Here is a 22,952-nt window from a genome sequence, read left to right as displayed (position 1 = left end):
TCTGTTCCTGGTTCTCGATAAGAAAATATGCACTAGTCCATTTTAGGTTAGCCTCTAACAGAATTGACCCCGCAAGAATTTTCTGGCGGCGACCTTATCCTGCTCCATTTGCTCTTGAAGCTGCTTTTCACTCTCAATCATAACAAAAGCTTCTATCTCAAGAAATCTCGAAAAATACATCACAAACATGACAGCCGAAGTCGCTCCTCGAAAATGTCTCGGACTAGAGTGTGCCAACCATGCGGGAGCCTTGCAGTGCCCAACATGCCTCAAGATGGGCCTGGACAGTCCCTTCTGCTCGCAGGACTGTTTCAAACGGAGCTGGGTAGGCGACTCGATTGTCACGCTTAGATCTACCGATGCTGACTGACTTGCGTAGAGCAACCACAAAGTTCTCCATAAAAAGAGTAATTTCCTCACCAACCTGTTACCTCCGAAAGTAGTTTCTGAACCAGACCCAGCCACCGGACATTTCAACCCTTTTCCTTCCTTTCAATTCACCGGATCTTTGAGACCTGTTTACCCGCTATCGCCGATGAGGACTGTTCCCAAATCTATCCCTCACCCTGATTACGCTAAGGATGGCATCCCCCGCTCGGAGCAGAAATTTGTTGGGCGACACAACATCACTATCCTGAACAAGGACGAGCAAGAGGGCATGCGCAGAGTATGCCGATTAGCGCGAGAGGTTCTTGATATTGCTGCGCGGGAGCTGAAGCCTGGGGTTACCACCGACTTCATCGACGAAGTTGTCCACAAGGCGTGTGTTGAACGCAAGGTCAGTAACCATATGCAAACCTTTAGGACATCGTTATTTTGAGGGTTCTGATTCTGACATGGATCTAGTCTTACCCGTCACCACTAAACTACGTTCATTTCCCTAAATCTGTCTGCACGTCGATTAATGAGACGATTTGCCACGGGATTCCGGACCAACGGCCGCTCGAAGACGGCGATATTGTCAACATTGACGTCACTCTATATCACAAAGGGTTCCACGGAGATATCAACGAAACATACTACGTTGGGGAGAAGGCTCGGTCAAACCCGGACGCTGTGCGGGTTGTAGAAACCGCGAGAGAATGCCTGGACAAGTCCATTGAGATCGTCAAACCAGGAATGCTCTTCCGTGATCCGGGGAATGTGATCGAGAAGCATGCCAAGAGCCGAAACTGCAGTGTGGTCAAGACTTACTGCGGCCATGGGATCAACCAACTGTTCCACTGCGCTCCCAACGTTCCTCATTACGCCAAAAACAAGGCGGTAGGAACGGCAAAGCCCGGAATGTGCTTCACAATCGAACCTATGATCAATGTCGGTACACACCGCGATCGTCTATGGCCGGATGACTGGACAAGCACCACGGCGGATGGCTCACTATCTGCCCAGTTTGAGCATACGCTTTTGGTGACTGAGGAGGGTGTTGAAGTTTTGACTGCCCGACTGCCAGATTCTCCTGGCGGACCTATTCCGATACCGAATACAGGCGAAACAGACGAGGCGAAGACGGAATCATGATTGGTAACACTTTTTGTTACGACGGTACATGAACAGACTTACGAATTTTGCATGACTCCAGTACTACGGCTAATGAGAGGCGGAATTTGGCTAGACGTTGTATATAGTATACCTAGGATAGCAGTCGATAGCATTAGATAGCCACACACAGGTATAGAGCATTTTGTCAACATCGAAAGGTTCCTCGGCGGATGGTTCCGCTTGTATCTCGATTTGTTTGCCACCCCCCGCCTTCCGAGTAACCGGTTGAACCAATCATTATCCAGCGATAGAAAGCAAACGCTTGAGGGTGGAGCTCTTATCGGCACGTGACCGAAGCACATCTCCACCATCGGCATGGTGGAATCGGCTATGAGTCAATCAACTCACACTTCAATTCGTGAAGTCCCATGTTTCCGGTTGGCGGAGGCTGTGAGAAAGTGTTCTGGCTCGCAGTATGTCTCCAGAGAGGCCGTGCTCAGAGACATCCCCGTTGCTGGGGTCGCAGGGCAATGGCAATGCTTCTTACTCCTCCACAGCCGGGGCAGATGTGCATGCGGACGCAACACTGGCCGAGCAGGGTCGTACGGGCGAAGAGGTAGACTCGACCAAGCCGCGGGAGAGCGGATTGAATCTCACTTATATTCTCCCCGCAATCTCGATCGGAGTATGACCGTTCCCCTTCCCAGTATCAGATATTCGCATTTACTGACACTCGTTAGGTCTTCCTATCGGCAACCGATCAGACAATTATTGTGGCTAGCTATGGAAAGATTGGTTCTGATTTGGAGGCATTGAACTCAACAAGTTGGATTGCTACTTCTTACTTTCTGACCTTAACATCCTTCCAACCGCTCTACGGCAAACTGAGTGATATCTTTGGTCGGAAGGCGTGCCTGTTGTTCGCGTATGCCGTATTTGGGGTAGGATGTTTATTCTGCGGTCTTGCGCAGAATATTTACCAGCTTATTGGTGCTCGTGTATGGAAGAGGCTCTAATTATCTACGATCTGTTGGCTGATGGGGTTTTTTCCAGGTCTTTCAGGGTGTTGGTGGTGGTGGTATGACTACTGTTGTTAGCATCATTCTGAGTGATATCGTTCCTCTTCGCGATAGAGGTGTCTGGCAGGGCGTCATTAACATTATATACGCGACTGGCTCGGGGATCGGCGCCCCTTTAGGTACGGAATTCGAGCTCTGCCTGTATTTCCCCCTCCTAACCCATATTAACAGGTGGTGTTCTGTCTGATTATATCGGCTGGAGATGGTACGTTTTTATGTGATCAAAATAGTTGCATTCCTAGGACCTGATCTGACTCATGTATAGGGCTTTCATTGCTCAATTTCCTTTATGTGTTATCGCTTTCACTGCGGTGTCCCTCGTTTTAGATCTGCCTGCCCCGGAAGATAGCCATTGGAAAACGAAACTTCGCCGGATCGATTTCCCCGGAGCGATTGTGCTTGTTGGAGCGGTGTTAGGCTTCCTTGTCGGATTTGACAGAGGCAGTAATGTCTCGTGGACGATGCCGTTAACACTGGTCTCACTCAGCGTTTCAGCCTTCCTTTTCGTCCTTTTCGTTGTGGTTGAGATATATTATGCGACGGAACCATTCGCGCCCGGTCACATCATATTTGACCGTGGCTTTGTCGCTGCCTATGGATGCAACTTCTTCAGTTTTGGTGGTTGGATGTCTGGTCTGTTCTACCTTCCGTTGTACTTCCAGGCTATGGACGGTGTTTCGGCGACGGGGGCTGGCCTACGACTTCTGCCTTGTATTTGTGCCGGTGTGACAGGCTCCCTATTCTCTGGGTACGTCATGAAATGGACTGGAAAGTACTACTGGTTGACTGCGGCTGGATACGCCCTACTCACTCTGGGACTTGCCGTGATCTTCCTCTTTTCTGGGGGGTTCACGGACAGCTTGGTGCCTTTAATCATTGGAACAGTAGCTTGTGCGTTCGGAAATGGCATCGGTGTTACAACGACACTGATTAGCTTGAGTATGTTCCCGACTGATATCTACCTTGCGCCCGACTAACCGGTTGATAGTCTCAAACGCCACCGCAGAGGACCAAGCTGTCGTGACCGCGTGCTCTTATCTCTTCCGATCTCTAGGCTCTGTCATTGGCCTTGCTCTGTCGTCCACCGTCGTCCAGCAGGCTCTACGGGGACGGCTGAGATCAGCCTTGCGCGACAGCAAGGATATTGATCGCATTGTCGAAGGGGTGCGACAGAGCCTTGATTATATCAAGACTTTGGATCCGGATGTTGCAAAGTCCGTCAGAGACTGCTACGGGTGGGCAACAAACAAGGGCTTTGCCTTTTTGATCGGTGTGGTTTTCTTTGCCTTCGTGAGCAGTCTATTCATTCGGGAAAAAAGCCTGATGCGCTGATGATAGGGTGGATTGGACATACGATCTGCATATAAGAACGTGTATAGAGGATATTTCCTGCAGCAGGGCTCTTGAGCTAGAACTCAGTGCCAATATAATTTAGAAATAAAAGTTTAGAGATTTGTTGAGATTGCTGTTGCGTTGGAAGGCGGCGATGATTTTCTTCTCCGCCTTCTCGGATCTTTTTCTCACCAGAACAAGCTCAACTTCAGCACCTCAACCTTGTCTTCGTTGCCACGAACCGGCATCGTCTAGAGTCAGAAAATGATGATTTTCGTTCCATAACCATTTCCGACATCTATGCAAGCATGTCAGACCCGCAACCGAGGCTGACCTTTGCCCGATACCGTCCTCTCCTCTACCTATTCTCCGGAGTGGCTGCGGCATACGCGCTCGTGTATCTTCGCAATCACCTCTTCTCCTCCTCATCCCAGTCCCCCATTCGACGCCAAAAAGCCGTTCGTCGCCGTAGGAGAAATGACTCCGAAGTTCCTGGACCTACCGACACTCCCTCGTTTCGAGCCATCGCCCACTTAGAGCAACTGGAGCGTCACAACGGAGTATACGGGACCTTTCGGATAGAAACGGAAGATGGCCGTAGGGTAGAGAGTGGATTACTCCCGTCGCTTCTTGCGACGCGAGATCAGCTCATGGAGCAAGTCGGGGTCCCCGAAGCCCATGCTGAACGGATGCGCGAGATGATGGAGGACACGTTCCTGGAGTCGTTTTTTGCCCTGGATTTTCCATCGGCACATACACTGGAGGAGGAGAGCCCCGAGAGGGCATACCTGGTAGAACAGCTCCGGCGGCGTGGGATCTCCCGGTCTGGAATCGAGAGGGCCGTCGAGCGGTTTAATGCCGACGAGAACTATGGAGAGGAGCTACGTCGTCGACGGCAGAATGGGGAGAGGGTTACGTTGTCGACTTCGACTTTTCCGGATGAATCACAACCGGTACAGATCTTGGATGGTGGCGAGACTGTTGTGGATGATCAGAGTGTGTTCTCCTGGCGGGAAGGGAACAATGACTCGATGCAGGCACGCGAAGGTCAGAATTTGCTGAATCTTCTCTACCATATTGCCGAGGATCAGGCAAGGAAGGACGGTTACATTCATCGAGGGGTTACTTGCAACAGCTGTGGAGCTATGCCCATCCAGGGAATCCGTTACAGGTGTGCTAACTGCATTGACTACGATCTTTGTGAGACCTGCGAGGCGATGCAAGTACATATCAAGACACATCTTTTCTACAAAGTCAGGATACCGGCACCCTTTCTGGGCAATCCTCGGCAGTCCCAGCCTGTCTGGTATCCCGGAAAACCTTCGATGCTCCCGCGCAGTCTTCCACGGCCACTAGCAAAGCGCTTGATGAAGCAAACCGGCTTCGAGGGAACAGAACTGGAAGCTCTGTGGGACCAGTTCCGCTGTCTGGCGAATCGCGAATGGTCGGAAGATCCGAACAAGCTATACATGGCTATTGATCGCAAAACGTTTGATCGCTGTTTTGTCCCCAATACCTCCGTTCGCCCACCGCCGCCTAGCTTGATTTACGACCGCATGTTTGCATTCTATGACACGAATAATGATGGACTCATCGGGTTTGAGGAATTCTTGAAGGGTCTTGCCAGCCTGAACAATAAAAGTAACGACGAACGGCTGCACCGCGTGTTCCGCGGGTACGACATTGATGGAGACGGATTTGTGGAGCGCAAGGATTTTTTGCGCGTGTTCCGCGCATACTACACGCTTAGCAGAGAACTGACCCGGGACATGGTTGCTGGTATGGAGGACGATTTCCTTGAAGGTGGTGCGCGCGATGTTGTGCTTGGAAGTCAGCCTATCAGCTCCGCCTTCCCTGGTAGCATCCCTGCCGGAGAGCCTTCAAGGACTGGTGAGGGAAAGCGTGTTAACCAGGATGGGGACATGGAAATTGTGGACAGTGACGGCGTTCTTCGACCTGATGGAGCTGATACTGGTGACCGACACTCCGTCGTTGGAGAAGCAGCGGTTAGACGCCAATTCGGGCGATCGCAGCCTCTGCTTCCTGTGTCGGTACGCGCTGGCCCCGCAGGGTCAAGCGCAGCAGAGGCTTCTGGTAGTAGACGCAGACGAGGGACTAGGGATGAGACCGACGGGGAGGGGGATGATCACGACGGTGATTCAGATAACTCATCTGCGAATAGCGATCGTTGGCCTCCCGCGGAACATGTTCAGACGGATGATATTGTGGCTGCACTCGGCTCGTACGTTCCCCTTGACGAGATCACAGACCCAGACGACAGAGCTCGCATTGGAGCGGCCGTGTATAATCGAATGTGTGACAGCGATCAAAGGCGCGTTGAGTCGACTCGGAGGCATGGAATTGATGAGCGCTGGCGCCGAAGAGCGTTCTATACGGACGAAGAGGACGGCGGAACCCCACCTGATGGCTACCGGACTGATTCTGATGTTGATGAAGATGATGAGGTTGATGCACCGGAGCCGGTTTACGAGTCGCAACCACCCTCACCACGCTCACGATCTTCCTCAAAAGTGCGATTCCAGGATGACCTGACGGATGACGAGAATTGCGATGCCCGATCCAATCCGTCAACATCATCTCGGAGCATTTTAGTCGGTGAGAGATGGGGTGGTTTTGAAGTCCCCGAAGTCGAGAGAGATGTTGGGAAAGAGATATTGTATCAAGTAACCCAGCAAGGGTTCAACGAGATCCTTGACATCATGTTCAAGCCGAAAGAGGACTTGCTCATGGAGTGCTACCGGACTCGCGCCGAACGCAAGATCTGGGCTCGCGACATCGAACTCGTTGAGCAGATGGAGGCTGGAAACAATAACCGCGAGAACTTACAGCCGAGCGAAGATCATGCCGACGAGGTGCCAGTACTATCCAATTACCAGGAACGGCCACTGGGCGAACTCCTAGAACGTGCTGGGTATTCTGTCGGTAGTCCTATGCTAGACTCTGCTCAAGACGGCCCTATCCTTGCACCACCGTCTCGCGAGCCAAGGTTACCTGTTCACGAGGATGGCAATAGCGACTCGGAAGAGGACGACGACCTCCGACCTACCCATCTTGCCAATCCCGATGAGAATGATGCCGCAGAACCTTCTACCTCCCTTCTCGAACCACAGGACAACCTAGTTCTCTCACCATCACCGCGTTCCCACTCGCCCTCCCTCCAAGTCATGGACGAGCCCTCTCTCGAACTTGATCCAGACTACGACCCTACACTCCCTCACCACCGTCCAAACGACGATGCCGAACTCCCTTTTACCACAAACACATTCACTCTTCCCTCCTCCCTCCGTCTCCACCCCAACGGCACGACACCCACCTTCCCTGCTCCACCCTCCCTCTCTCCCGCCTCGCCGGAAGCCGAAGCCACAGCCCCAAAACGTGCCCCATCCCCAATCCAACCCCTCCCCCCACCCTCCTCGTCCTCCTCACCCATACCAAAACGTCAAGGCCCGACAGCGCCTCCACCGCAAGCAATACTCTCACGCTGGGCGTATCTGAACCGCGTCGAGAGAGAAGCGAAGGAGCGCGGCGGGACAGGCGCAAAGCTCAACTTTGAGGAGTTTTCAAGGCGCATGGCAGCTGATCGTGGGAGGAGGCTAGCGTTTGTGTCGGGTTGGATTGAGATGGCTAGTTTCTAGCTTTTAGTTTACTTCCGATTTTTCTGGCGGCGTGCTTCGCCTTAAAGGTGACGCTTCTCCCGTGTGTATGCTCAAGAGAATGGCATGTATATTAGGACGTTCGGTGAACTGGAATAAATGTGATAAAAGGCATACTAAATTTATGATCTCCACCGCAATGAGTATTTGCGAATCGTAGCTTCTCCAATTCTATATCATTCATTGCAGTAGTTCTTTCCCTTTCATCTCTGGTATAGATAAAACCTGGATATACTATACAACCCAAAGGACAAAACCGAATACCCGGAACACCCATGGATAACAAGCGAAGCAGAATAGATCAATCCCAATACCGAATAATCCCATCCAAACCCCCAGTAACAACCTTACTCGTCTCCTGCGGATGCCAATCCAAGCAAGTCGTCGCCCCGCCCTCCTTGCCCCCCGCCATAATCTTATGATACATCTTGCCCGTTTTCCAATCCCAAAAGCAGACGTACCCTGCGGAGTCACCGGAGCAAATAAACTGGCCATCCGGCGAGATCTTCAGATCAATCGCGTAGCCCGCATTATTATGGCCGCGGAAGCTCTTTTTCCGATTTTGCCGGAACTTGTCTGTCGCGCCGTACACGACGATCTGGTTGTCGCCTGATTGGAAGGCGACGTATTTCCCGTTTGGATGCGGGGCGGCGCGTGTGAGGGCAAACATGTATGGTTCTGCGATGAACTTGATGGGCACAGGGATGCCGTATTCCCAGGCCCGGAGGGATTTGTCGTCGGAGGTGGAGATGAAGCGGCGGTTTTGGTCGACGAAGGTGAGGGTGTTGATGGCTGCGAGGTGGTGGTCGTATTCTTGGACAAGCTCGCCAGAGCGGGTGTCAAATTGGACAATCTTCTTGTCCGACATACCTGCGAGGAATTCGTGCGAGAGCTCAGGGCTGGGATTGAAGCGGACGACGTGTGGTGTTTTGCCCGTTGAGAAGCGGGAGATGCACTTGCCGTATTCTGTATCCCAGAGTTTCATTTGGCGATCGTAGGAGGCTGTGAGGAACGTTTTCCCGGTTACGTGGAAATCCGTGTCTGTGATGGACTTGGAGTGGCCGGAGAATGTGCGGAGGAGTTCGCGAGAATGGTATACATCCCAAATCTTGGCCTTGCCGTCAGCCGCAGATGAGAGGAGGAGGTGGCCGGATTGTGGGAAGAAGCGGAGCGAGGTGATCGCCTTGGTGTGAGATTTCCAGGTGTGGACAAGCTTTTTGGGCACGTAGTTCTTGACGCTGCCCGTGGGCTTCTTCAGGTCGATATCCAGATCTTGAGGGACGTGCATATACGTCCGACCTTGGTAATCGAATTGCTCGGAGCCGTGGAACTCGGTTGTTTCGACCTTCGACATGTCGTCTTGGTAGTCTGTTGCTTCTTTGCTCATAGCCGGCATAGGAGCCATCCCAACTTGCTCTTCTTCTCCTTCCTCCACCTCAACCAATTCCTCGTCGCTGGCCAGCTCCTCGTCATAGACTTGGTCGTCGTCCCGGTACTTCGCCCACGGACCGAGATACGCGCCTGGGCCCTCAACAACGCTGGAATCACCTTTCTTCTGGCGTTTTGCCCTCAACGCCGCGGAAGCCTCTTTTGACGGCTTCATCTGCACGACATCTCGTCCACCAAACTGGGCCGCATGGTCGAGGTTTCCCACAAACTGTGCGGGAAGCGTAGGGTTGCGAGTATACCCCAAACTCTGAAATGTGCGATGTTGCGCAGTAAACGTCGCCTCGCTAATGGCAGCCTCCTCGGCGAAACCAGTCGGGACATTCTTGCGCTTCAGGCCATTCCCTGCATCGGCGGATTTGAAAGGGTTCGAGGGGCCTTGCGAGGGCCGCGAAAGGTCGTCATATGTAGCGTTGTAAGTGAGAGCATTAGACGAGGTGTTCGCGAGCATCATCTGCATATGCGCTTGATCCTGTAGGTCTGTTAGGCATGGCGTGTTCGTGCTTTGGTGAGGGCATCGCGGGGACCAAACCTCTGTGTTCACTTCGGGTGCGGGGATGATTTTACCGGCGGAGGTTAGTTGGACGACGGGGCCATCATCGTCGCTCGAGTCATAGTTGGCTCCAAGTAACGAAGCCATTTTATGGAGCTTGGAAGAAGAAAGGATGGTTGCTTGGGCGGAGGTGGAAAGAAGAGGGACAGAAACTGGGAGAAGTTTTACGGGCGTCCACACCGCCATCTGCGCAAAAGCAACCACTCGCAAGATCTCCGCGGCACATCACTACGAGAAGAAAGCTATTTTGGTCTTGTAAAGCGAGGACCTGTGAATTCCTGGTTGTGGCTAGTTTTGCCGCTTCTGGGATGGCTGCCCGGTATGCTGTATTGTTATCACCGCCTTGAGGCTCCTCCAAGGATATAAGAACTGTCCTTGCTGCTCTCCCTCCCAACTTCTTTTATTTCCTTCATGCCCCCTCCTGTATTCTGCACTTACCTAGTTACTACCTATTGTCTCATCTACTCCAAAACTGCTAGCCCCCTTTTTCTTGTTGGAAATTGTGGTTGTATCTTTTATTTATCCCTTCTACTAGACTTGTTAACCCGCGGGTTTTGGGTTGACCCGTGGCCTTTGAAGATGAACCAGTGGGTTTTGGGTTGGGTAAAAGGGATTGGAAACCTACTTACAGGTTACTAAAAAACCTACGAACCGAACCTATTAAATCCAAAAAACTTATGCATGTAAATTATTGCCTAGTTAGATAATAATTTATTTCTTGGTATAGCTTGGCAATTTATTAGATTATTAAAATCAGCAACCCAACCCATTTCTTGGCGGGTTGGGGCGGGTTGGGGCGGGTTTCACGGGTTGGGTTGAACAAGTCTATATTTTTGCATCAAGCGTAATAATGTATATAATGAACTTACTATATTATCATGCTAGTACTATAACATTATACTTAGAGCTGAGGATTATTAAAGACTTTTATAATTAAATCCAGGTACATGTTAAATAGATTCCATTCTTCCGTGTCATCAGGTCCGTCACTCTCATATAGGGCAAGAGTAACAAGAAGATTATTGTACTCATCAAGAGGCAATCCGGCTGGCTTCGTCAGCTGCTTATACCACATATATGGTTAGTTAAAATGTCTTTTCTCATTTCCCGCCTGCTAATGTCCTGCCAGGGCTGCTGCGTCTCCTTCACGCCCCCTTGTTTACCGGGTATCAGGTATTTGTAATGGAAAAGTTCGAAATTGAGAAATGGTGCGCGTATGTCCAGAACTACCGGATCACCTTCAGCTACGTCGTTCCACCGGTGGTATTGCTTCTCACCCAGCACCCGGTCGTGGACAAGTACGATTTATCAAGCCTGCGGATGCTAAACTGTAGCGGTGCACCGCTGACACTGAAACTCGTCGGAGCCACATACCAGCGCTTAGGTGTTGGGATCAAGCAAGGGTACGGCTGCACCGAGGTCAGTCCAACAAGTCATAACCAGTCCTGGGAAGACTGGCACAGCACGATTGGCTCAGTTGGTAGGCTGCTGCCGAGCATGGAGGCCAAGTACATGAGTATGCCCGAGGAGGGATCCGACTCGGAACCGCAAGAAGTGAAGACAGGCGAAGTCGGCGAACTCTTTCTACGCGGACCGAATGTCTTTTTGGGTTATCACAACAATCCTAAGGCAACGGCCCAGGCACTCTCGGCCGATGGGTGGCTTCGAACTGGTGATGTTGGCTACCAGGATAAAGATGGGCACTTTTACATCACTGATCGTGTGAAGGAGCTGATCAAATACAATGGATTCCAAGTTGCGCCGGCGGAGCTAGAGAGTATTCTAGCACACAATGACGCCGTTGCTGATGTGGCTGTGGTTGGAATACAGAGCCGAAAGCATAATACCGAAGTCCCGGTTGCTTTTGTGGTTCGCAGCGAAAACAGCATAGCTTCTGGCACCTCCGCGGATGAGGAAGCTCGGAATATTGCTAAATGGTTGGAAGATAAGGTTGCGTACTACAAGCAGTTGCGAGGTGGCGTTCACTTTGTTGATAGCATTCCATAAAGCCCCAGCGGGAAAATTCTGAGACGTCTGCTCCAGAAGCAGGTGCAACAGACTTTCAGCAAAGGGGTTAGTGCGAGGTTGTAGATATAACTTGTCTATTCAGGTCTGGTGAATCTCTTCGCATGGGTATGCTCCATCTATCCGATAAAGCTTTATATTAATAGATACTAGACATCGCTTTCTAGGAGTACTGTCGGCTATGTGTCTATACTCCCGAAGAGAGTATGAGAAATGAGAAAGGACAGTGGTGCACAATACAAGGAAACCTCGAAAAGGGGACCTCCATTTGTTATACTGCGGGGAGGTTTTCATTGAAATTACCATATATTCTAGTCTGTTAGATCCGGGGATTCAATCATTGATAAGAGATACAGCAGGATGTGGCCAATCTCTAGAACGTAAATTAATGTCTCGAGGCAAGTTGATATACCGTCATACACATGCTTCATTTTAGGTAATGCTTTCATGAGACTACCCTCGCGGATGGGTGATGCATCCTCCAGCATATACCGATGAACGTTGGCGTAGCTAAGCAGGGGACGAAATGCATCTAAACTCACGATGGCTCATTCGGACGCTTCCAAGCAAGGATAGCGACTACCAGCTGCGCAATGCCGATCAGGCAGGCCAGGAGCCCAAAAAAAGCACTCAGGAATAAGCCGATAATAGCAACGGTCAGTGCGTTCCTCTCGGACGTGTGCCGCTCTATCCACCAGGTGAACCGATTTCTCGGAGGACGATTCTGCACGAACTCATACAGCTCTTCTAGACGGGCTTTCCAGTACACATATACGATGGGTTTGTTTTCATTCCTGATGTACTCAACAAGCTTTGCATCCGCGTCGAAGCTTCCCTTGCGTATAAGGCGAGAGAGTAGTTTGTTTGATTTTCCTTTTGGGTCGTTTGCCACTGGGAAGAGGATGGAGTAGATTGTGTACAGGGTTTCGAGAAGTAACTGAGGGGGAAGTGTCCCACTGTACAGAGTCAGAGAATCTGCAGGTAATGGCAGCAGGAAGGCTTACAGCTTCAGGCTCTCGCGAGCTTCTTCATTGAGTGGCTGTTTTTCACACCGTCTAAGATGAGCCTTTAGATACGCCGTGTGGTGGAAGATATACACGGTTCTTGTTGCGGGATCGCAGAGAAGGTGTTCTGCGATGTTGCTCGTCGGCCGAAGCTGTAGGTGGTATCGCTTCTTCAACTTCCAGGCCCTGAGTTCCTTTCCACGCTCCTCCCAGGTGACAAACGGCGCACCTTTGTCCATTGGGACTCGCGGGAGGGCGCGTTCCACGTAGGCGACAAGTGACTCTTCTGCCTCCCAGGATATAGGCGAATAACTGCCGATCTTGAAGCCCGGAGAGTGCATCCGCTTAAGTGAACAATTGAGCATGAGCATAATATAGATGACTGATCTAAGTGCATAGTCTTTTGTTTCTGGTGGAATGGTCCTATCCGGGAATAGGCTGCTCGTCAGCTGTTCACGGGTCGACGTGGGATTCTCACGGAGCCTCCTTGCGCATTCAAGAACGTCTTCATGAGTGGAAATAGCGGGGGAGTATCGCTTAACAAATCCCCTTGGATTGATAGAAGAGCAGAAGACAGACTCGTAGTATGCAAAGTAGGTTGAAAGCTCAGCTGGGGGTTCGGCCTCACCCAACAGCAGCTCCCGCGCTATGTTTGCCTTTTCTGCGTCTTTGAGCACACCCATCGGTGCCAGAGTGGGATTATGCCTTCAAGACAACAATCAGGGTGAAGTTCGTCCATCACCAAGGCACTCGACGAAGATATCACCCCTCAGCTGCCAGAGGCTCGCGCGAGGCTGGTGCACTGCGCGCTGTGATTGGGACCACGTCGCTCAGCGCTTAATACTGTGCGGCCAAGACGCATAATCGACCTGAGGCTGACCCCCGCAAGTTCCCCTTCTCCTAGGATAGCCCATTGCGACCTGGTTGCAAATGGAGGTGGCTATACCGCGAGGTATCCGTGGCGGAGAGGAAACTCATCGGCAAGCAGAGAGCCCTATATTCAAGTATTCTGCTAACAACAACAGTTCGCCAAATCAGATCGATCGCCTCTTCTCCTCTCTCTCCTCTCCAACCCGTACGATCCCTACGACACGATGCGATGACTCTGCGACCACCGCCGAAGAAGTGCTGTCGACCTCGAGCTCCGTTCGAGCGCCCACTTCAACGCCGGACACCACCGCAGTCTCCTCAAGAAGCTCATCGGTGGAACTACAGGCTCCTCAGTCGATGTTCAAGAAATACTGGACCCTCCCGTTTATCAAGAGCACTGCGATCCGTATTTATCCAAACGCCACCAGCCAGATTAAGGCGGCCCATTGGGATAGGTTCCATGAAATCGTTCGGATGTTCCAAAAGGCCGTGGAAGAGCATGAGACCCTTAGATACCATGTCCAAGGAGTTGGCTATCTGCTGAGGCAATGCGGAGCGTCGCCGTTGAAATCTTGCCCATCCATAGTTGTCACCTGCACGAAGGAAGTCTGTCGGGCGTTGGGGAAGCTGCTGGTGCGTCCAGACTTGAAAGAGCAATATGACCCCCCGAGCGCAAAGCGTCCGCGGAAACTATTCAATTCTCAACAAAAAAGTCACCCGATCCAAGAGAAGCCAAGATTTCAGATATATCTATGGATCGAGGAGGGGTCACTACCCTTCACCCTCCTGTGGCGACGCCGGCTCGCCGAAGGGCTCCAAATTCAACAACCCCATGCCGCCGACGGTCTTCCCTGGTCGGATTTAACCATGTGTAGCTCGAGGGTTACGCATAGTGACGGGTCTTGTACAACCTTATCCTGCCTTCTAGAGGTTGACTCCAAGGTCTATGGGCTCACGGTCGGCCATGCGTTTGCGCACTTGGCGAAGGACTCTCAAGGAGCAGATGACTCTATAGCAGATGCCAGTCATTCTCCCAACATGCTTAATGAAGAGCAAGCCAGCCCGGCTGTCGAGAATTTTCATTTTATGGTCAATGATGTCGAGTACGAGATCTCTGAAGATGACAGCACTCCGAGAGCCCCTGCTACGCCTCGCCCTACATCTGCGTCCAATCCGGGATCTGGCAGCGACAATGGACTTCTTCGGGCGTTCCAAGGAGAGCTGGACTCTGCCGTTCTGCATTTATTCACAGAACCGGAGAGCACCAACACCCCCGACCTTGACTGGGCATTGGTTGAGCTCTCGGATGAGATGAAAGCAAAGCCCAATTTCTACCTTTCTCCCGACAACTCCCAGCAGCCCATAATACTGTATGATGTCGCGCAACCCAAGCCAAATACTGAGACAGAGGTGATTATTCTTCGTTCGCTGCATAATCCTGTACGAGGCACTTTGCTGTGCGGGAGCTCATATATTGGTGGCATCAACCGCCCCGGCCATTCGGAAGTGTGGAATATCGCGTTTTCTGGGCCCCATGGTAAGTCCGCCAGTCATACAGGACAGTTGGGTGTCATTCTCACAGTAAATTGCAGGTCTCCAGAAAGGCGACTCTGGTTCCCTGGTCGTAGACCTCGTCTCACATGAGGTCTACGGTTATGTTGTAGGGCTTAACCCGTTTGGGGAAGCCTATATCATGCCCATGGCGGCTGCTCTGGCTCAGATCAAACAGGCATCGGGTGCACATAGTGCTTCCCTACGAAATCCAGTCACTGCGCTTAAGGATATGGCGGACTGGTTTATTTTCGATTCAACCAAATCCCGGGCTGTTTCTATGCTTGGGCAGGCTATAGGCCAAGCCTCGTCTACACGCCCGTTTGAATCGTTTGAACCCGAACCCGAACCGAGAAGCACAAAGCCACGGGAAAGCCTTCGAATGTCGACAGGAGCACTAGATTCCGCCTCAAAGGGAGTCCATTTGACGCATGATGGCGGTCAGCCATCATACTATTCCAAGCCAGTTGTCGTACCGCAAGAAAAAATCGTGGCACTTGAAGAAACGGGTAGGTATGAAGATATCTTCAGACTAGCTGACCATATCGGCTAATTTGAATTTCAGAATCTGGCATATGGGAGCAGTATCCCTCTGGGTGGGATTTGGACGCACTGGATGTATGTCTACATGCCCCAATTAGCGAAACACTTCTAACGCAGAAATGCCATTGCAGGAAAAAAGAACTAGCAATTTTCTTGTGTAGGAATATATCTAGCCCTTGTTTCACCCACCAGACGCTAATATAATCTGCAGTTTTCTCCCGGAAGAATTCGACGTCACAGGATATAAAAGCCGTTTTAAAGAGACGTTCCGACAGGTAATGAATCAGGATACCAATGGCGCCTTTCATTGCGAATACGACTGTGCAGATACCTGGGGAAATACCCGTTTTTATCCTAAAGGTGGGCCATATCCCTTTCTAGTTTCTATGTCGTTCTAACGAATGCAGTCTCCTGGGCTTGTTTCAAGATCAAAAACGTCAACAGCCCAGATGACTATGACTGGCGGCGACCTTCCATTTATGTGGACTGGGACTATGAGACAGGCCGTCAACTAGTTTTCATCTTCAGCTTCCGTAATGCCTGGGTGTCATCCTTCGTCGACTGTATCCCAGACCATGGAAAGCGAAGGATGAATCCTTTCACGTGGCATCATGCCTTTGCCAAGGATATTCTGAAGAGTTATGATTCTGCGTACTGGAAATTGCGGGCTATAGTCCGGAATGAAGAAAAGGCATGGCCACTCTCACGGAATTCTTCTGCTCAATTGATCGCTAACACCACCCCAGCGAACCCCACTAAAATTGCAGGATAAGGCCAATTTCCGTCTCCTTCACGGTGTTTCTCGACATCTCGTTGACTGGCAGGAGACAATTGACGTGGCCGAGAACACACTTCATGGTCTTCTTACGGCACAAGAGCGTTGGCGGCAGGAAAGCCCGCATGAAGCCTCGCAGGTTTTACTCTCTTGGTTCGACACATACTCCGGCATTCTTTTCGAGAGAAACCAGATGCTTTCCTTGAAGTCCAAAATAAAAAGTCTAACTGACAGACATATGAATGAGATAAACCTGGTAAGAGCGCGTTACGCAGTCAGATATAATTTTGCTAATGAGGTATACATCCACAGTCATTTAATCTCATCTCTGAGAGGTCTTGTCGGGCTGCTTCATCAGCTAATCCTATGACGGCGGTCCTTACCCTTTGTCTTGTCTATCTTCCAGGCATCTTTGTCTCTGTGAGTTATCCCACCCATCACCGGTACACGTTGCGTTATCAGAACGCATACTGACTTCAAGGAAATAGACTATTTTTAGCACGAACTTTTTCACTTATCAGTCAGACATGTTTACTGTTTCGTCCACCTTTTGGATGTATTGGGTGGTTGCAATCCCACTAACAGTCGTCACATTTCTTCTGTGGGCACCGGCGAATGACGCAACCCCTTTCCAGTATATGGAAATCTTTAAGAGGATATTAGAAAAACCAGACAATCCCACGGCCCCAGAAAGAGAGAAAGAGGAAACGATAGTCTGCACACTCGCTTGAAGCGCCTTGCTTCGAGGACAGGCCGTGCTGACGGTAGTAAAATGGTTTGAGGCCTACTGTTTCTAAGAGTGATCTTCACGGTAAACAAGGATTTCGGACGGTATACAGGCACGGACTATTTCATAAATTATAGCATCCAAATGCAAGGTCTAATTTACTGCATCTTTAAATCGGACAAGTATTGCAATATACACATTGAAGACGTTCCGGGCCACGAGTCCTATCTGGAACAAATATCAACAAATACCTCGACTAGCTCTATCCATCAGCTGACTATGGATGCGAACCAGGAATATTCATTGTAATATTTTGGTAGTATGGAAGTTAAAATGTTCGATAATCCTTAAGGGTTACTGAACACTCCTCGCCGTAACACCGCTGGAGGTATATACAGCCATTATCTTAAGAAATCATCAGACAAACAACAGGGGAGTTCCAATAGAGACTTAGGAATTTATAACGGGTTCAAACACAAGGTTCCAAAAGCTGTAAACATTGAAAAGCAAGGATATTGATATCAGGTCTTCATAAGGCGAGACTCGTCAAACCTAGTAAACCTAACCCACCGGGACTCCCTGACGCTCACCGCTACCTACCACTGATAATCATGATCATGTCATACAAAACATTGTCTTACCCACTCCCTGGTATCTTCTCACGACCGTAACCTCACGGCAGCATCGAGGTTCTGTATCGTCAAGAAAGACTCAACTCCCGCCAGGTGTAGCCGCCGAAGATGTTCGGTCATATACCGTAGGATATGACTGCTCGAAACTTCCTCTCCTTAACAAAGGACATATCTTGCGGCCTCACCGGGGTCGGCCATGGCGCATGGCAGTTTCGGTCTCGTTGCGAAGTCAGTTAGACTCGTCTCGGATGAGGGCGACAATCATGCTGTAGAGGTAGAAGAAGAACATCAGGAGGTGGAAGCCCAGCTTGATGAAGGATTCCTAGAGTTCGGAGTCAGTCTCACATGGGCCCATGACGTAAAAGTTGTGCAATCCTCACCTTCTTGTGTACGTTGAGCTTGCGGAAGATCTCAGTCGCATCCAGGAGGTGCTGGTTGTCATAGATCCTAATTGCAAGAAGTCACGGTCAGTGGCTGTTGTCTGTGCGCAGAGATAGTCGGTCTTGCGGAGCCGAGCTTGATGAACATACTTCTTGGCATTGAAAGCCAATAGCGGCAGATTCAGGATAATCGCCAGCCAGTAGCCGTTGATCACGAAGAGGAAGGTTAGGAAGGCATGGACACCGGCTTCGGGGATGATGTAGGCGTTGAGACGGTTGCAGAGATCGATAGGGTTAATGTAGTCGCTGAGCCGACAATATGGGTCAGCAAAAGCCGCACAATTCCCAGAACTTCCCGGTATCGCGAGCAACATAACGGTCGCCTTCCACGAGAAGGAGCGTCTTTGGAGACGGGAGAAAATGCGTACCACTCGAGATCACTATACATGATAGTGAAGAAGACTTGCAGGAATAGGTTGACGGCGTTGATCAACACCGCCAGTAGGTAGAGCCACGCCTCGCCGGACATGTTGGACACGAGACGCAGGAAGAGAGGAGGTGAAAAAGAAGGGCAGCAGAGGTCAACAGCGAGGGAGTAAGACAAGGGCCGAGCGGAGCGAAGCGGAGGGAGAGGGGGGATGTGGATATTGGAGCAGGCGAGGAGAGATTTGGGCGGCTGGTGTGGATTTCAACGGATGGAGAAAAATAGGCGTGGGCGGGCGGTGAGCCAGCAGGTCGTTCAATATCGGCTCTTCCGCTGGTGGAGGAAGGGTAAAATAGGTATCGATCTTTTCTCTAGCTCTGGATTTTGAGTTGAAGTAAGGTTACTCGCAGTTTGCAGGTAATAACGTGGTTTGGGGAGCTAGGTATTGAGGATGTGCGTACAGCTTCAGTGCGGGGAACACGTGCTTCCATCCATCTCTGCGGTCTTCCACTTTCTGAGAGGCCGATCCAAAAGACACAAGACGGACTGCCGCGGACGCCTTCATTAATGCTTCACAAACTATATATATGCTGCTATCTGGTCTATCAGAGCAGTTGACAACTGCATACATTATCATGCTCATCTGGAGTTTCAAAAAGAGCTCGTGTCACAAAAAAAGAAGGCCAATCAGGCAGCCATAAGAACCAAAAATCATGTAAACAGCCAGGGAATTATTGTACACCATAGCAATATTATCGCTTTTCGACAAGCAGGAAATGCATCGCTACGTATGCAATCACAAGGAAGGCTCCGGAGAAAATAGCCAGCCCGATCACGTCCGGCCAGAAAGCCAGGGTATCAAATCCAAACGCACTGAGGATAGAAGCGCCGGGCACCTCAATATCAAGTCCATACTTGTGGTCAATCAATGTCAGAAAAGTCACCTCATTGACAATCAATGCTTCGAAGCCGTAGTGGAAAATTGACAGCTAATTGAATAGTCAGTCATCGTTCAAAGCAACAGGGGACAAGAAAAGCTTACCGATTGCAGCCACAGTGCGGACGGCGGAATTGCATCGTGGTTGAGCAGCAGCCCAGCGAACAACAGGCTGAACAGCATCACTAAGCTGCCTATCAGGTTGGCCACACCACCATCACGGAAGACGATGCCGATAAACAAACAGATGGTAGCAGCGGCGAGGTTGAAGAGGACCAAAACCAGTATGAACCGGAAAAATTCGCCCCATGCCGGGATCAGACCCGTCATTGGGTAAACGATCACTCCCATAATGATTGGCGGGATGAGCCGGAGCGGAACAATATCGAAGACGACCTTCGCCGCGTAGTAAGTAACAGGGTGATAGTAGCCGTTCGCACGCTCTCGCACAAAGAGGAGACGTTCAGTTGAGAAAACCGTCAGGCTTGTCAGTGTGCTGAATCCGAACAACGCTAGCACGAAGAAGAAAAGACCTAGTCGATTCTGGAACCCCTTAATATCATCTGTCAGCCCGTAGAAAAGATATCCGCACAGGACTGCAAGCAGGATGGAAATCGCGTAATGGGTGAGCATCAACATTGGATTCCGGTACAGATTCTTCCATGTCCGCTGGGATAGGATGATGAACTGCCGCCCTAGCCCCACCCGCGCGTAGTTCTTAGAAATATTGGCGGAGGAAGCAGAAGATATCTCGGAGTTCGCGGATCCGTTGGCTGCGCGCGCATGGTGGATCGCTGAAGCTATCTCTTCCCGCACAGATTGTGCGACGTCAGATTCCGCGAAGTTGGCAACCATCAAGTCCAGGTCTGTCTGCCCTGGAGCAGCCGGTGGCAGATGGTCCGGATCGTCGAGAATCTGTGGTGGCGTCTGGCCATCCTGACGGGACAAGCGTAACCATTGTTGATTGCTATCGCCGGGTTCTGCCACCCCGATAACTGCATCCTCTTCGTCGGTTCGAGGGGTAGGTGGTGCCTCTGGGTCCCTTCTTCGGGAGTAAAGCTGACGGTCTTGACGCTGTTTCAGGGAGGTTCGGCGTTTGCCCTTTGGCCGCCTGCTAATTTCAAGAGTGTTGCTGGAATTCTCCTCAAAGCTGGTGTTTGAAGCACTTGCGACGGACTTAACTGCCCTTAGACTGCTCGAGGCAGTCTTTATCGGATCAGTACGCACTCCCAATAACGGACTATCTTCTTCATCACTGTGGAATTGAGTAGTAGCGCTGGCATGCATCGTGAGATCCACTAGGTAGTCGGCGATGTTGAATCCCGGCGGGCAAGCGTATCCGGAGTTGTCGAAGTATTGTTGACATGTTGAGAATGGACCAGAGTAGACGGTCTTACCATTGGCTAGGAGAACCAGCCGGTCGAAGAGAGCCACAATGTTGGATCGAGGTTGATGGATAGTAAAGATAACAGTGCGATTGTAGGTCTTTGCAAGTGTTACCAGACACTCGACAACATTGAATGCGTTGAATGCGTCCAATCCACTAGTGGGCTCATCCAGAAATAGGATGCTGGGGCTTGTGACTAACTCGCAGGCGATGCCCACTCGACGCTTCTCACCACCGGATATTCCCCGACCTGATCCTTCCTCGGAACCGATCAACTGGTCCTTGATTTGGAAGATTCCAAGTTGTTTTTCAACCTCAAACACTCGTTGTTCTTTAGCGGAACGGCTCATGTCTCGAGGCAGGCGGAGTAAAGCGCTCGTCAGGATCGTCTCATGGACGGTCAGGGTGGGCAGCATCGTATCTTCCTGGTCCACAAAGCCAATCATGCCCTTAAAATCCGAGTCGCTCACCTTCTCTCCATTAACGTAGAACTCGCCTTGGGTAACGCCACGTTTATTCTTCCTCGCCAAAAGGTCAAGGAAAGTTGTCTTTCCAGCACCAGAAGCACCCATGATAGCAGTGATCTGGCCCGGCTGCGCGGCGCCCTGAATTCCTGTGAGAATTTCCCTTCCATTCACATAGTAGGAAACATTATCCCAGTACAGGGCCGCGGGACGATGTTCGGCGAGTAGCTTAGAAGCTTCGTCGTCAGACTCGTCCGACAGGGATAACTGGATGCGACTGTATCGGGAACGGCGGGACTGATACCAAAGACCGAGAATAACTGCAACCACAAAGAGCGCACAACCCGCAATTACTCCCGCAATAAGGGGGGTATTGATCTTTTTCACGGGGCGCTGGTACCCTGGGACCTCGGATTTGTGGAGACATTCGCCCGAGGAGCATTGAAGGGTGATACTCTCGTCTCCGAAAACACTCTTTATCAAGTCATCCATTGCCGGCTCTTGGAACTTGCTGCCATCATCCTTGCTACCCCCCACTGTTGACTGCGACGAGAAAGTAGCTGGACCTTTGATTGACTCTTTGAGGAACTCCCCGATGTCGATGGATCCCTCTTCACCGCAGAGCATACGCCCAGGAATGCATTTGCATTGGATATTTTCGCACCTGTAGTTCGTCCTGTTCTGGTTGTAATCGGTTTCTAGGCCCCATTCACAGTTATCTAAACCGCAGTAGAAGGACTCGACCTGGCCGACCCAGAACTGGAAGTTACAAGTCTTATCCTCTGCTTCGCAAGAGAATGTCACTTGAGGTTTCCGCTCTTTCAGCTGATCCACAATTTTTCGGTTCGTCACGTCACACATCTGGAAGTTCTCCTTGACTGTCACACCTTGTTTGTAGCAGACACCGTCCTCACCATTTGGCATCATTGCACTGCATGCATCATCTGTCTTGCAGACGTTGCAGTTGATCCCTTCCCAGCCATCCTTACAGGAGCAGGAGTTGCCTTTGCGCGGGGGCCGCTGACGATCAGGGAGTGACCCGCATACCGGGTTCGAGCAATCTTCGCCTCCAAATCCCGGTGGACAGAGACATTTTCCTGAATATTTGTCGCAGGGCGCATATTGGGTGCATTGGAAGGCTTCGAGTTGGCAGTTGAAACACGGCGGACAGTTGCCTGGGCGATCATCGCGGACTGAGAAGAGCAGGGAATCGAGGTCGGCGGCGGAGCTATTTGTCTGCGCAACGACGACAGACGGGAGTATCGAGAGGCTGAGTGCCAAGGGGAGTTGAAAGGCCCATTTTAACCGCATTCTGCAGAGACACGTGGGGTCGGTTGGTGACCATCAACCAGCGGCGGTCTCTTCGAGGAGGTGCGGAGTAAGGCGAGATCGCCAGGAACGGTGCAGGGTACCTAACTAAGATAGAAAAAGGACAGAAAAACAAAGTAGCTCCGAGTTCAAGTAATAGACACCATCGAGAATAACGAGCGGTCGGAGGAAAGGAGAGTACAGGAAGGACTGTATGGAGGAGAGGCTGGCGTAGAGTTGTTGGGGTGAAATGAAACGGGGCGATGACGAGGCGGAGAAGCAGGAGACGCAGCACAGCCTGGGGCATCAACCCGTCAAACTTCCCGAAAAGAGTCCACCTCGCCAAACGAAGCAAATCCAAC

General features: G+C 50.9%; 10 protein-coding genes across 10 annotated transcripts; 6 read left to right on the top strand and 4 right to left on the bottom strand.

Moving 5' to 3' along the window:
- Positions 1-40: 40 nt before the first annotated feature.
- BJX67DRAFT_362693 (methionine aminopeptidase MAP1) lies at positions 41-1,690 on the top strand. Its single transcript, XM_071030024.1, has 3 exons — positions 41-325; positions 380-778; positions 847-1,690. Exons 1-3 carry the CDS (start codon positions 188-190, stop codon positions 1,516-1,518), a joined length of 1,209 nt encoding a protein of 402 aa, XP_070882788.1. The 5' UTR covers positions 41-187; the 3' UTR covers positions 1,519-1,690.
- A 15-nt stretch (positions 1,691-1,705) lies between these two features.
- Positions 1,706-4,020, top strand: BJX67DRAFT_362686 (putative MFS multidrug transporter). Its single transcript, XM_071030023.1, has 6 exons — positions 1,706-2,164; positions 2,220-2,477; positions 2,533-2,677; positions 2,730-2,763; positions 2,824-3,497; positions 3,547-4,020. The coding sequence occupies exons 1-6, from the start codon at positions 1,955-1,957 to the stop codon at positions 3,888-3,890; spliced, it is 1,665 nt and encodes a 554-aa protein (XP_070882787.1). The 5' UTR covers positions 1,706-1,954; the 3' UTR covers positions 3,891-4,020.
- A 70-nt stretch (positions 4,021-4,090) lies between these two features.
- BJX67DRAFT_362684 (EF hand domain protein) lies at positions 4,091-7,680 on the top strand. Its single transcript, XM_071030022.1, has one exon. It carries the CDS (start codon positions 4,199-4,201, stop codon positions 7,544-7,546), a length of 3,348 nt encoding a protein of 1,115 aa, XP_070882786.1. The 5' UTR covers positions 4,091-4,198; the 3' UTR covers positions 7,547-7,680.
- BJX67DRAFT_362682 (WD40 repeat domain-containing protein) lies at positions 7,681-9,686 on the bottom strand. The gene is made up of 2 exons (XM_071030021.1): positions 9,543-9,686; positions 7,681-9,482 (listed from the first exon to the last, which is right to left on the bottom strand). Exons 1-2 carry the CDS (start codon positions 9,648-9,650, stop codon positions 7,866-7,868), a joined length of 1,725 nt encoding a protein of 574 aa, XP_070882785.1. The 5' UTR covers positions 9,651-9,686; the 3' UTR covers positions 7,681-7,865.
- A 101-nt stretch (positions 9,687-9,787) lies between these two features.
- BJX67DRAFT_362680 (uncharacterized protein) lies at positions 9,788-10,287 on the top strand. Its single transcript, XM_071030020.1, has one exon. It carries the CDS (start codon positions 9,975-9,977, stop codon positions 10,200-10,202), a length of 228 nt encoding a protein of 75 aa, XP_070882784.1. The 5' UTR covers positions 9,788-9,974; the 3' UTR covers positions 10,203-10,287.
- A 353-nt stretch (positions 10,288-10,640) lies between these two features.
- Positions 10,641-11,570, top strand: BJX67DRAFT_384336 (uncharacterized protein; the record flags this gene model as incomplete). Its single annotated transcript, XM_071033646.1, has 2 exons — positions 10,641-10,647; positions 10,693-11,570. The coding sequence occupies 2 exons, from the start codon at positions 10,641-10,643 to the stop codon at positions 11,568-11,570; spliced, it is 885 nt and encodes a 294-aa protein (XP_070882783.1).
- Positions 11,571-11,954: 384 nt separating this feature from the next.
- Positions 11,955-13,487, bottom strand: BJX67DRAFT_362679 (uncharacterized protein). Its single transcript, XM_071030019.1, has 2 exons — positions 12,593-13,487; positions 11,955-12,544 (listed from the first exon to the last, which is right to left on the bottom strand). The coding sequence occupies exons 1-2, from the start codon at positions 13,273-13,275 to the stop codon at positions 12,127-12,129; spliced, it is 1,101 nt and encodes a 366-aa protein (XP_070882782.1). The 5' UTR covers positions 13,276-13,487; the 3' UTR covers positions 11,955-12,126.
- A 27-nt stretch (positions 13,488-13,514) lies between these two features.
- BJX67DRAFT_390348 (uncharacterized protein) lies at positions 13,515-14,828 on the top strand (the record flags this gene model as incomplete). The annotated part of the gene is made up of 3 exons (XM_071034627.1): positions 13,515-13,572; positions 13,618-14,628; positions 14,786-14,828. The coding sequence occupies exons 1-3, from the start codon at positions 13,523-13,525 to the stop codon at positions 14,826-14,828; spliced, it is 1,104 nt and encodes a 367-aa protein (XP_070882781.1). The 5' UTR covers positions 13,515-13,522.
- Positions 14,829-17,221: 2,393 nt separating this feature from the next.
- BJX67DRAFT_362673 (cornichon family protein) lies at positions 17,222-18,917 on the bottom strand. The gene is made up of 4 exons (XM_071030018.1): positions 18,499-18,917; positions 18,221-18,376; positions 18,071-18,137; positions 17,222-18,012 (listed from the first exon to the last, which is right to left on the bottom strand). The coding sequence occupies exons 1-4, from the start codon at positions 18,597-18,599 to the stop codon at positions 17,920-17,922; spliced, it is 417 nt and encodes a 138-aa protein (XP_070882780.1). The 5' UTR covers positions 18,600-18,917; the 3' UTR covers positions 17,222-17,919.
- A 53-nt stretch (positions 18,918-18,970) lies between these two features.
- Positions 18,971-22,930, bottom strand: BJX67DRAFT_362672 (putative ATP-dependent permease ADP1). The gene is made up of 2 exons (XM_071030017.1): positions 19,537-22,930; positions 18,971-19,483 (listed from the first exon to the last, which is right to left on the bottom strand). Exons 1-2 carry the CDS (start codon positions 22,591-22,593, stop codon positions 19,247-19,249), a joined length of 3,294 nt encoding a protein of 1,097 aa, XP_070882779.1. The 5' UTR covers positions 22,594-22,930; the 3' UTR covers positions 18,971-19,246.
- Positions 22,931-22,952: the final 22 nt, after the last annotated feature.

This window comes from Aspergillus lucknowensis (assembly GCF_044049455.1).
Source record: "Aspergillus lucknowensis strain CBS 449.75 chromosome Unknown BJX67scaffold_47, whole genome shotgun sequence".
Lineage (NCBI taxonomy): Eukaryota > Fungi > Ascomycota > Eurotiomycetes > Eurotiales > Aspergillaceae > Aspergillus > Aspergillus lucknowensis.
This window is presented reverse-complemented; position numbering and strand designations above follow the sequence as displayed.

Bases quoted from the DNA above. Each gene is read 5' to 3' on its own strand.
- BJX67DRAFT_362693 (XM_071030024.1), top strand. From the start codon at position 188: ATGACAGCCGAAGTCGCTCCTCGAAAATGTCTCGGACTAGAGTGTGCC. The intron at 326-379 runs GTAGGCGACTCG...TGACTTGCGTAG, and splicing joins ACTGTTTCAAACGGAGCTGG to AGCAACCACAAAGTTCTCCA. The intron at 779-846 runs GTCAGTAACCAT...ACATGGATCTAG, and splicing joins AGGCGTGTGTTGAACGCAAG to TCTTACCCGTCACCACTAAA.
- BJX67DRAFT_362686 (XM_071030023.1), top strand. From the start codon at position 1,955: ATGTCTCCAGAGAGGCCGTGCTCAGAGACATCCCCGTTGCTGGGGTCG. The intron at 2,678-2,729 runs GTACGGAATTCG...CCATATTAACAG, and splicing joins GGGGATCGGCGCCCCTTTAG to GTGGTGTTCTGTCTGATTAT. The intron at 2,764-2,823 runs GTACGTTTTTAT...ACTCATGTATAG, and splicing joins GATTATATCGGCTGGAGATG to GGCTTTCATTGCTCAATTTC.
- BJX67DRAFT_362684 (XM_071030022.1), top strand. From the start codon at position 4,199: ATGTCAGACCCGCAACCGAGGCTGACCTTTGCCCGATACCGTCCTCTC.
- BJX67DRAFT_362682 (XM_071030021.1), bottom strand. From the start codon at position 9,650: ATGGCTTCGTTACTTGGAGCCAACTATGACTCGAGCGACGATGATGGC. The intron at 9,483-9,542 runs GTTTGGTCCCCG...ACAGACCTACAG, and splicing joins CACCCGAAGTGAACACAGAG to GATCAAGCGCATATGCAGAT.
- BJX67DRAFT_362680 (XM_071030020.1), top strand. From the start codon at position 9,975: ATGCCCCCTCCTGTATTCTGCACTTACCTAGTTACTACCTATTGTCTC.
- BJX67DRAFT_362679 (XM_071030019.1), bottom strand. From the start codon at position 13,275: ATGGGTGTGCTCAAAGACGCAGAAAAGGCAAACATAGCGCGGGAGCTG. The intron at 12,545-12,592 runs GTAAGCCTTCCT...GACTCTGTACAG, and splicing joins GCTCGCGAGAGCCTGAAGCT to TGGGACACTTCCCCCTCAGT.
- BJX67DRAFT_362673 (XM_071030018.1), bottom strand. From the start codon at position 18,599: ATGTCCGGCGAGGCGTGGCTCTACCTACTGGCGGTGTTGATCAACGCC. The intron at 18,377-18,498 runs GTACGCATTTTC...TTGTCGGCTCAG, and splicing joins ATGTATAGTGATCTCGAGTG to CGACTACATTAACCCTATCG. The intron at 18,013-18,070 runs GTGAGGATTGCA...TCCGAACTCTAG, and splicing joins AGCTCAACGTACACAAGAAG to GAATCCTTCATCAAGCTGGG.
- BJX67DRAFT_362672 (XM_071030017.1), bottom strand. From the start codon at position 22,593: ATGCGGTTAAAATGGGCCTTTCAACTCCCCTTGGCACTCAGCCTCTCG. The intron at 19,484-19,536 runs GTAAGCTTTTCT...CTATTCAATTAG, and splicing joins CCGCACTGTGGCTGCAATCG to CTGTCAATTTTCCACTACGG.